Here is a 12,360-nt window from a genome sequence, read left to right on the forward strand (position 1 = left end):
GTTACTGTCCCTGAGCTTTTCTGCTCAAGGGTTCTAAAAGCACTCTACCAGTGACAAGAAAGGACAAAGGGAAAGCCTACCCAGTAGCAATTCTTCGGAAATTATCTGTACAAATTGGGGAGTAGGGAGGGGAGACTGCAGAGGAGGTAAGCAAAATGAGGGAGGGGGTAACAAATTCGACAAGAAATGTACTCACTTCCTTACTTGTGTAACTGTAACCCCTCTGTATATCACCTTGACAATAAAATTAAAGCAAAACAAAACTCTAAGGTATATGAAGTAGGTAGGTTTCATTAGGTAGCTGATGAAGAGAATACCACGTGATATTCAGACAGATAAAGAAGTTTACTTACTGAACTGCTGCCTCTGCAGTGCATGGTGGAGAGGCATGGTGGAAAGGGAAGAAAAGGGGGCGAGCCACCCCCAGGACAGGATTTATCTAGGCTAGGGACAGGAAGAGGTTTGGCCAGGTGGGGGAAAGGTGTGGCCACATTGGATCTAGATGTGACCTCAGGGCCTGGGACCTTCCTTTGTGCAGGTGGGAGGCATGACCAGAGGTGGCCCAAGATATAACCAAGCAGGAAGGGAAGGTGACTGCTTCCAGGTGTATCAGTTACCTAGGTAACATAGATACTGGGCAGAAACTTAGTCAAAAGGTCAGGAAGTGTCCTCACAGGGCCTGCATGGTCCAGGGCAGACCTTATTTAAAAAAAAAAAAAAAAAGCTCTCTACCACTAGAGCCAGAGTTCCACTTCTAACTTTTTTAATGGCTAATTTGAAGATAAGAGTCTCCGAGACTTTGTTGCCTGGGCTGGAAGCCAGCTACTTTTAAGTGTCTGCTTGTTTTTGTTTTAGAAAGTTTCAAGAAACAATGCATCTGCCCTCAGGGAACTTGCATTCCAGAAAGGCAAGTCAAGGAGAACATTGTGCATTAAAAAATAAAAAATAACTCTCAAAATTACAAGAGCTTTTCAACACATCTAAACTGAACAAATAAGTGTCTAGCATTTATAAAAGGACTAATCTATTCCCATTGAAAAGAAGTAATTGAATCTGTAATTACTTTCATTTCATAGGAGACATAGCCATGGATTCTAAGATCTAATTGTGATGGTTATTTCCTTAATTACTTTAATTGCATTGTTGGGATGACTATCTGACAGCAATGAGGAAGGCTCAGTTGTCAATGGTGACTGAAGGCACCATTAGAAGCATTTAGAAAGTTCTGCTTTCCAGTGTATCAGATGATTCCATGGGTTATTTCACATTCTGATCTTCCAGCTGTGCTGTCCAGTCTCTGTGTGGTCTGTGGACACAGGCTTTGAGGAATGCTCTGGCATTCTTCAAAGCCTTCCTATCATCTACTTGTGTCAATGGTCATAGAAACCATGCAGACGGTAGGGGCCTCCGTCTCAGGAATAGGCAATCACAGCTCCACCTAGACCCTCCTAGACACCTGCCTCATCACTCCCTCTCTCCAATTTAATACCCACCATTCACAGAGATCTTCATGTCCACAAGTGGCACTTGGTTTCGTCAGGATCCCAAATTACACAAAACAGTGCGTGGTACCAGCGGTCTACACCTGTAATCCTAGCTAGTAAGGAGGCTGAGATCTGAGGGTCATGGTTTGAAGCCAGCCTGGGCAGAAAAGTCCCTGAGATTCTTAGCTAAGCACCAAAAAAGCTGAAGTAGATGTGGCTCAAGTGGTAGAGCACTAGACTTGAGCAAGAAAGCTCTCAGCACTCAAGCCATGAGTTCAAGCCTCACTAATGGCGCACACACACACACACACACACACACACACACACACACACCAAATAATAACTATTACAACAAACTGAATGTAAGATCTTACTGGATTTTGTTGTTGATTGTAGAATTAGACATCTCATTTTTTTCATATTCTATAAAATAAAATGTGTAGAGCAGAAGGTGATCAGGGGAGCTTGTCTTTGTAGGCAGAAAAGACACTAAGCAGCAGAGCAAAGATAGGAAGCAGACAGTCCTTTCAAAGTTGCCATCTTTCCAGGTTTAAAAACAAGGGACTTCCAAGAAAGAAAGAGAGAAAGAGACAGACAGAGACAGTGACAGAGATAGAGAACAGGAGGAAGGGAGGAAAGGAGGGATGTAGGGAGAGAGGGAAAGAAGGAAAGAAGGAAAGAAAGAAAGAAAGAAAGAAAGAAAGAAAGAAAGAAAGAAAGAAAGAAAGAAAGAAAGAAAGAAAGAAAGAAAGAAAGAAAGAAAGAAAGAAAGAAAGAAAAAGAAAGAAAGGAAGAAAGAAAGAAAAGAGGGAGTGAGGGAGGGAGGCTGGGAGAAACTATCCACTGTCCCAGTTCGCTATGACTGGAGTTTCTTCAGATCCCCATCAACACTTACTGACAGTTTTGTTGATTGTGGCTGTTCTGGTAGATGTATAGCAGCATCTCCATGTGGCTTGAATTACATTTTCCTACTAACTCATAATATCGAATATTCATTTATTTCACATTTCCAGATTGAGATCTTTGACGTCCTAAATTTTCTCAGCACTTTCTAGTACAGGTGCCATCAAGGTCAGGAATGGAAGTGTGTGACCATTCTGAGGGTATCCAAATTCTCCTAAAATCTTCCCAAAGAAACCCTTTCTCGGGACTGGGAAGGTAGCTCAGTGATGGAGCGCTTGCCTCGCATGCATGAGGCTCTGGGTTTGATTCCTCAGCTCCATATAAACAGAAAAGGCTGGAAGTGGCACTGTGGCTCAAGTGGTAGAGCGCTAGCCTTGAGCTGAAGAGCTGAGAGACAGCACCCAGGCCCAGAGTTCAAGCCCCACAACCAACAAAAAAAAGAAGGAGGAGGAGGAGGAGGAGGAGGAGGAGGAGGAGGAGGAGGAAGAGGAAGAAGAGGAGGAGGAGGAGGAGGAGGACAAAAAGAACTTTCTCTCTGCTAGAGTTATGAGACTGACTCCTTGTTCAACAACTCTCATAACATCTGACAGAAGAAGAGTTTTACAACAGTAGAAATCTCCGATGTTTATTTTTCTAGGATTTGGGTTTAGGGTTTTGGTTTTTGTTTTTGTTTTTGTTTTTTCACTAAGCCCAGGGCAAGACTCAACTGCCTGGAGGCTTGTTTGCTTTCTCAGGGAGCAAAGAAGAAAGGCAGAGTCAGCCAATCCCCAGGAAAACACCACTGAAGCAACAGAAAAGCCAGCTGGGAGCCTATGAATCATAGCAGCAAGTGTTACTCCAGTAACCGTGAGAGATGGGGCAAGAGTCTGAGTTCATAGCCTATTTGAAATGCATGACAGGAGTTTTCTAATGTCCAAGTCCACTACCAGATATGGTTCATTTATTATGTTATCATGATAAATAGTTCCTGAATATCTCCCTGAATTAGATCAATCCCAATCTCTAGGATGGTCACTTCCAAAAAAACCTTGTCTTACATGTACAACAACAACAGAAAAAAACATAGTGTCCTAAGACGGACAGCATAGATCCCTGGTGGGTTTTGAAGTAGGTGCTACAGAATCGCATCGAAACGGGGAACTTGTCAAAAACTTTAGCACCACAAGAAGTTAGGTAGGCAGGCAGTGGAGAGCACTGCTTTGTGAGTTTCAAGTGCATCTATCTGCACCTGTAAATTTTCTGGAGTCTTACTATGACCTATAAGGTAATTTTTTTCCTAGTTGTCTCAAGGGACACTTTGCTGGCTTGGTAAGGATCGTCATGTTGTTATGACAACAAGCTGACCTGCACCCTATTAAAGCTTCTGTATACTCCTTGCAATGATGGTTGGGTTGGGAAGTGGGTATTTCCAGTGCTTTCTTTTGTTCTGTGTTAAGATAAGATGGACGACGGGGCCCACATTAAGCAAAACACTGCAGATACCTCTGAGCTTATGATTCACATGTAACTTCAACATTTCACTCACTAAAAGCATTTTTTCTTCTTTCATCTTTAATTAGCATATGCTAATTGTACCAAGTAAAGCATTTCATTCCGACATTTCCATATATGTGAAATGTACAATTGCTTGCATCCCAGCTATTATTCCTTCTTGTTTCCTCTCCTCTCTCTTTCCCCCTTCACATCCCTAAGTAGCCCCCTTTTGATTTCTTTTCTAGCACTGAGGCTTTTATGTCTGCTCAAGGCTAATGCCTACTACTTGAGCCATACCTCTACTTCAGGCTTTTTGCTGATTTGCTCTAGTTAAGACTTTAATGCCTGGGCTGGCTTCAAACCCTGGTCCTCAGATCTCAGCCTCCTGAGCAGCTAGATTTTGCTTTCATGACCTTTTGTTTCACCTTACCTATGACAAAAAAAATTAATGGCTTTTTTATTAACATAATGGTTTGAAGAGTGCTTAGTCTTTCCTTATTTTTTAATAGAAAGTCCCAGAACAGGATTTTGATAGTCCAGAAGCAGATTTAGACCATCAAATTTGACTCTGCTATCCATGAGGAAGTAACCAAAATAAATTCCCTAATTCTCATTCTTTCTGTCAGTAAGATAGGCATAAATATGTACATGAATCATGAATGTACTGATAAGATGTATCTTATAAATGTTATTGTTTTGTTGTTGTTGATGTTGATATTTTAAGACCTATATATGATAAAATCCAGGCAGCTGTAGAATCTTCAATCATCCCCTTTCAGATTCTATTTTGTTGTTGTTGGTGGTGGTCATGGGGCTTGAACTCTGGGCCTGGGCACTGTTCCTCAGCTCTTCAGCTCAAGGCAAGCGCTCCACCACTTGAGCCACAGCGCCACTTCCGGCTTTTTTCTTTTTGCTTATGTGGTGCTGAGGAATCGAACCCAGGGCCTCATGCATGCGAGCACTCTACCACTGAGCCACCTTCCCCGCACCACCCCTCCTCCTCCCCCTCTCCCCCCCCCCCTCCATTTCAGAGTCTTGAGTACCATAGCAAGCTTGTAAACTTCTGTCGTTTCTGACAAGAATCCATTTTTCTTACAAAATAATTGAACACTTCAGAGGTTCAACCCTGTGCTTAAAGCCTGTATTTATAAGATTATTATAAGGATTTAAAACTTACATTTCTAAGTTCTAAAAGTATATTGATGCGACCTTTCCTATAAGGTTACTTACCTGCTGCTTTAAGCAATAAAATGACATAATGATTGGAAGAGTACCAAACTTTTTTTTTTTTTTTGGTCTATCATGGAGCTTGAACTCTGGGCCTGGGCGCTGTCCCTGAGCTCTTCAGCTCAAGGCAAGCGCTCTACCACTTGAGCCACAGTTCCCCAGGTTTCTGAGGGGTTTATTGGAGATGAGTCTCATGGACTTTCCTGCTGGGGCTGGCTTTGAACTGCTATCCTCAAATCTCAGCTTCCTGAGTAGCTAGGATTACAGGTGTGAGCCACTGGGTGCCCAGCGACTTCCAAACTTTTGTTTCTGAAAATACTCTTACCTTGACCCAAGGCTCATTATAAAGCAGTGACTTTACTGCTCAGGGTAAATGGACAAGGACCTGGGGTAACCTGCATCCTCATACACTGCTGCTAGACATGTAAATTGCTACAACATCTTAGGGAAACTGCTTGAAACTATCCACTAAAGCCAAACCCAATTTAGGGCCCAGCATTCCTAACTTGTGGATAAAAGCCTAGCATAAGTGAATGTTGGTAACAGAGACCTTACACAATAGCCACACAACTAGAGACAACCCAAATGCCAACAGGACTGTGTCATTTGTTGTCATGTACTGATACTTTTTATGAAATTGAAAAATAACACAACTTTTTGTCCCAATACTTTAAATATATGAATGGTTTTGAATACATTGAATTAAATAATTACCTTTAGGGGTACTGACTACTAGTAGGGGGAAAAAAGAGGTGTTCTGGGGTGTAGAGATATACAGATACCATGTGGTGCTTAGACACGTATAAAAATTCATTGAACCCTTTAGATTTTGATGACCATCATTCATTTCATTGCTGAAATACACGGAGACCCTTACACTCACAGAGCCTGCATTTATAAAACTACCCATGCTATCTGACAGATGCTGGACTTCGGTTCAACAATGACAGTTCACATCTTTCTACCCAGTAGATATCTATTACACCAAGGCTGATGCGTGACTGTTGGCCAGGCAGTGAGTGAAAAGGATGAATTGAAAAGTCAATCATAATTCAATTTAAGTTGCTTTTCACTAATACAATAAGCAAATGGAGGTATGCATTGTTTCTTTCCATGTGTTCTGTGTGTATTCTCGTCCCTGTTTTTTGTCCCCTTCCCTAATCTACCCCATTCCACATTGGACACTTGTGTTACAGAACCACTGCCCACCATAACTGTCAGCAGAACATTTGCCCAACAGACTTCTAGAGGAAAATGGACAGAGGTGATTTAGAACAAGAGTTAGCAAACTTTTTTCTTCTAAAGCCTTTACTTTGGAAACATAAAAACAATGGAACAGCTAACACAGTGCAAATTATATCTTTTGTGGACCACTGTCTAAGTTCTATGTATCCTTTCTAGGTTTGTATCCTGGTATATAAGGGAACATATGGGTTTTTAGGTATGTTTTTTTATTGTAAAAATGCTGTTCAAAGGGGGTTACAGTTACATGAGCAAGGTAATGAGTACATTTCCTATCAAGCATTGTTACCTCCTCTTTTGTTTTCTCCCTATCATCCCTTCCCTCCCACCTCCACCGCCCCCCCCCTCCACCCACCAAAATTGTAAAGTTCGTTTTCAACATAGTGTTTTGTACATCTCATTGTTACAATGGGTCAACCTGTATCCTTATTTAAGCATTTTGTTTTTTCCTTTCCCCTCCCCAAATTAGAGAAGTGTATAAACAAGATACAGGGACCAACATTAAATACAGTGAAAACAGGGGTTATATTGTGGGGGAAGAACATACAAAGCAACAAAAAAAAAATCACATGGTACATTATAAGTATGTTAGAAACAATAGCAAGAAAGAAAAAAAGTATTTGTGTCCCTGTCTTGAGGTTCATTTTGCTTAACATCATCTTATATGGTCATATGTACATGGCTTTTGGCCTTTTCTGCTTGTCCTACACATGTACTAGTTATTGCAAATAAGGGAAACCATGGGACCTATGTTTCTTTGGGCCTGGCTTACTTCACTTAATATAAATTTTTCCAAGTCTTTCCATTTCTTAACAAATGGGGCAATGTCATTCTTTCTGATGGAGGCATAGAATTCATATATATATATATATATATATATATATATATATATATATATATATATATATGTATACATATATACATATATATATATATCACATTTTCTTGATCCATTCATCTACTGAGGTGCATCTGGGTTAGTTCCATATCTTAGCTATGGTAAATAAACATAGTCGTGCTGGTAGCCTTAGTATGGCCTCGTTTGTGATCATTTGGGTAAATGCCCAAAAGTGGGATTGCTGGGTCATAGGGAAGCTCTATGTGGAGTCTTTTGAGGAACCTTCATACTGCTTTCCAAAGTGGTTGAACAAGTTTACACTCCCATCAACAATGCAGTAGGTAAAAAGAAAAGTGTGTTTACTGAGGTCAGTGAACATACCAGAAGGTCAGATCAACAAGTACTGATCTCTGACAGCACACACAGTGTTTTCTAAGTCAGTTCCCTCAGTTCTTCACACTGTATGTACCAATGGTATGAATGCTGAAACTTTAACCTCATTATCGAACCATCCATCCCATTCTTCCATTATCCAAGATCAGTTTTTGAAGTTATATTCAGACTGAATAGTGTATGTATATGTAAATGTATATATATATATACATATATATTCTAAAACATATATACATAACACATACATCATCTAGCCAGGTGCCAGTGGCTCATGCCTGTAATCCTAATTACTCAGGAGGATCTGAGGATCCTCAGATCTGAGGATCACAGTTTGAAGCCAGCTGGAACAGGAAAGTCTATGAGATTCTTATCCCCAATAAGCCACCAAAAATGCTGGAAGTAGAGCTGTGGCTCAAGAGGTAGAGCGCTAGCCTTGAGCAAAACACTGCTCGGGGACAGAACCCAGGCCCTGAGTTCAAGCCCCAGGACCAGCATACATACAAAAAAACCATCTAACAGGGTGACTTCACATTGGTTTATGTCTCCCACCTATCCAGCCCCCAGAAGGAGAGCCTCACTAGCCCCTGCAGGAGGAAACAGGGTATGGGCGAGAGATTACCTTCTAATGTGACCTTTATTCTGCGTCAAAACAAAACCATCACATTGCATTTCCCTCACCCAGGTGTCTGCACTCCTTAGCAGTCCTTTGCAAGTACCATTATTCTATTCCTTCATTGGGAGACTTGAAACAAGATAGGTATGGGTTAAAGAGTATGAATTCTAGGAGGAAAACCAAACTGGGCTTGAATCTCAGCTCTGCTCCTCATGATAGACAGAAATAGGTACTTATTGAGCACTTACTTATATTGGAAACTTCCCTAAACTGTTTCAAGAAGGGATTGGGAAACAGAAGATGGCTCTGATTTAACTGATACACAACAGAGAACACAGCCCCTAAAGAAGGGTTTTGAAGGAGACATAGGTGTTTTCATGGGGTTTTTTTTTTCACCTATCAACTCTGCATGTCCATTTGGTGTTTGGAGCCTGTGCTTTGATTACTTTGAACCTAACGTAGTATAGCACATATTGGTTGTGAATTCTGGAAGTGTTATTGGCGGTTCTGTATTTTCTGAAGAGGACTGCACCAGAGTTGCTTCCAAACCATTTACCGTGAGATCACTGAGGTTGGACTGGACAGCTCTGGCTGAGCTTCTTCCTCAGTTACTTTCTGAACCGTTGCTGAAATGGCATGGAGGAGGGCATAAGCAATGATGAGGAAATGTGGGATTCTGACTCCAGCTCATCATCCTTTTCTCTTTTTCCCTCTGATTCAGGAGGAAGGATGCTGGCTTCTTATCGTACAAAGATCACCTGCCAGTGAGCCAGGTGGTCGTTGGAGATACCGACCGGCAAGGCTCAGAAGCCAAACTGAGCGTGGGTCCCTTGCGGTGCCAAGGAGACAGTAAGTTCGGCCAGCTGCTCTGGCTTGCACCTTCTTATCCAGTGTGAATGATGTTTCCAGGCTCCTGGAATGATGTAAGAAACAGATCGGCAGATTGGCATCCGTGTCTGTAGTAGAAATATCACATGACAGAAGCAGAGCCAAATGGAGAGTGAGACAGACCTTTATTCCAGAAGAGAGCAGTGAGCATCAACTCTCTGGCACAGAGACTCAGACATAAAAAGTGGAGATCCGTCTTCCTTGTGTGTTCCCATGTCACAAGTTTGACGACCTAGGTTTATGGTAATATAAATAGCGATGCTAATAGCATCAGTGCACCAGTCAACAGCTGGGATTCCACTGAGTGCTGCCGTTAATGCCATTAGCGTGACTATTTATATCGCCATAAAACACGGTTTATGGCGATATAAATAGTAGCATTATGGTTTAATGTATCATTGTAAACTTGGATTATGGCCATATAAAGTTTGACATTATTGCTATCAAACTTCATCATCATCAAAACTTGATGGTCCCTTCAAAGATTGTTTGCTGTAACTGCTTCTTCCTGCTTGTGAGTGTTGGCCACAAGGAGAGAGGAGCTGGGGGCTGCTCCAGCGGTCGGTGGGAGGTGAGGGGGTTAGCAGTGATGGCCCTGCCTAATTAAGGGCACCATTAGGGTTTTATGTTGTCTGATTCCCTTCGGTGTGCTTTATGTGTGCTGGGAGGGAAGCAGGGAGAGGTTGCCATGGGGATTCTGCAGTGAGCATCCTGGGATTCATTTCCCCCTCTCTCCTCTGCGCCCGTGACTCTGGGCGATTCTCCTGGGAGTTCTATGCTTTTTGTGCTTGTGTGCCAGGCATTGGGAGACCTAGATTTCCATGCCCCGAATAACTGGCTGGCCCAGAGACCTCAGGCAAGCCTCTCCATTTTCTTAGCTGAGAACACCCCGTGAGACACAGTGCCTCCTGGGGCCCCGAGAAAGACTTTTAGTGCCTGGATTTGAATTCCTCCTCCTAGGAAAGCATTGGGTGAGATGGAATGGTTTTACTACTTCTGTAAATCAAGGGAGAATTTGGCCAACTTCGTAATAAATAGTTGCCACCAGCCCATGTCCTAAGCAAGGTAATCATGACAGTTCACAACTTAGTAAATGGAGGCTGTCTGCAATTAAGGAACAGAATATAGAAGAAAGGTGGGGTTTGTACTGACATCCATTCTGGCAGTGAGAGAATGAAAACACCACCTGATCAAAGGATAGTAATCATGCATTCATTGAATAGTAATACTGGTAATACTGGTCAGTTTTATTAGAACTGTGCAGCAAAAAAAAACACCTTTAATTCTAAGTGCTTAAGAAAGAATATTGACATAAAATAATAATCAATAGGCATATTTTAACAAATATGTGGAGAGGTGGGCTATGATGTTCTCTACAATTAGGCTCTTGTGTATCATAGGATGAAAATTAATTTTGTGATGTCACAATTACATATTAGCATGTAATGAAAAATAACTCTGGTTTATTGATTCTAATTCTCTGAATTAGAGAAAGGGTCCCCTTAAGTATTAATTAATTTACTTACAAAATCTCACTTCTGCAAACTTTCATTAAGGGGTAATATTTAATCTTAAGGTAAGGCCCAAATAATATTAAATATTATATGTTGGAGTATACTGTTTTCTACCTGACTTAGGTTGATTTTTCATAATCAATACCTAAGTCCTCAGGAAGAATTTATCAAGGGTCTATTTTTTTCTATCTATCACTCTGCTAGGTACTCTGGGAAATAAAAAGAAGGAAGTCCAAATCATGTTTGAGAAGTACACATGAAAAAATATTGGAAAAACACAATTTAATATTAGATTTTCTGATATGAAGGTATTGCAGTGGATGTTCAAGAAAGGAGTAATAAAAGGTACATTTCAGGTGGACTTTATTTTTGAAAAGAGAAGAGAGGGAGAGTGGTCAATATCCATTTGCATGTCTATTCCAAGCCTGCTGTTTCTAGAAACATCATCAGGATATAGGATGAACACTTGTCTGTGTGAGAGCTCCATAACCTTGTCCCTGGGCCCAGGAAGAAATGAGCAGATCTCTAACAAGGCCAGAGGTTCAGCCTCCCAATGCCCTTATGAATCATGACCTTGAATTCTGTGACAGGAAGAGCCAGTAGTAGCATTGTGGCTTAAATGGAAGAGTGCTAGCCTTGAGCAAAAGAAGCTCAGGGACAGTGCCCGGGCTCTGAGTTCAAGCCCCAGGACTGGCAAAAAAAATAATTTTAAAAAATTTAAATTTAAATTTAAAAAATAGAGCCCAACTTGAGCTTCCCACTTGGACACTTGGGCTCATTTCACCTAGAAAACCTTTAACTTTTTGTTGTTGTTGTTAAGCTCTTGGTTTGCTACCAGTTGAACATGGAGAAACTGGGTCTAGATCTTATTATTACTCAAAACATGGAGACAAAGGGTTATCATGTTAAGGGATTCATTTGTCAGATATCCCCTGTATCTCATGGCCCCTTACCTACCCAAGGAGAATGAACCTTATTTAACATCTAAAATAAGTGAAGGGTGATGGAAGAAATGCTTGCTATTTTATTGGTCTTCAGCTTTCCTTTCTGATTGTGTCTTAATTCCTGAATCTCACTTTTTTTTTTTTTTTGCTAGTCCTGGGGCTTGGACTCAGCCTGGTTGCTGTCCTTGAGCCTCTTTGTACTCATTGCTAGCATTCTACCACTTGGGCCACAACACCACTTTCAGCTTTTTCTGATTAGTTTATTGGATATAAGAGTCTCATGGACTTTCCTGACTGGTCTGGCTTCCAACTCTGATCCTCAGATCTCAGTCTCCTGAGTATCTAGAATTGTGGACATGAGCCACCCATACCTGGCTGAATCTTATTTTACCTGATGCATAATAAAAAGAAAGACAAATTCACTATTTAATTGCAATTATATACAATGAATGTGGGGGGGAGGGTTGTATGTGTGAGAGTGGGGGCGGGGAGAGAGATTTCCCCGTTCCCCAGACATCAGAGAACTGTCCAGGTAGTAATTACTACCTGTCCAGGTAGTAATCTGTAGTCAGTACTTGTAGCCCTACACATGATTAAGAATGCTCTGGAATGGAGCGCTGAAGTGTTCTGGTTTTGCACATGTCTGCTCTCCTTGGATACTCACATCCCCACCCGTGTGAAATGGGGACAGCAAATATTAGCATTTCTGTAGTACAAATGAACAAAATGCTTCTTTGAAAATAGCAGATGCACAACAAATTCCTGAGCACCCAACCGCCCAGAGGGAAGATGGAGCCGGGAATAGAAAAGCAAAGTGAGCATAGTTTTCCTAACTCCACTC

The 12,360-nt window shown here is 41.4% G+C and overlaps 1 protein-coding gene across 1 annotated transcript in view; it reads left to right on the top strand.

The window, feature by feature from the left end:
- The window catches only part of Cntnap2 (contactin associated protein 2), a 1,675,080-nt gene that overhangs the window by 1,340,219 nt on the left and 322,501 nt on the right, over positions 1 to 12,360 (top strand). The window contains exon 15 of the mRNA XM_042677312.1: positions 8,895 to 9,022. Within this exon, the coding sequence (XP_042533246.1) occupies positions 8,895 to 9,022 (128 nt within the window). The remainder of the gene's footprint in view (positions 1 to 8,894; positions 9,023 to 12,360) is intronic.

Source organism: Dipodomys spectabilis, unplaced genomic scaffold (genome assembly GCF_019054845.1).
Source record: "Dipodomys spectabilis isolate Male_0828 unplaced genomic scaffold, ASM1905484v1 ptg000034l, whole genome shotgun sequence".
Lineage (NCBI taxonomy): Eukaryota > Metazoa > Chordata > Mammalia > Rodentia > Heteromyidae > Dipodomys > Dipodomys spectabilis.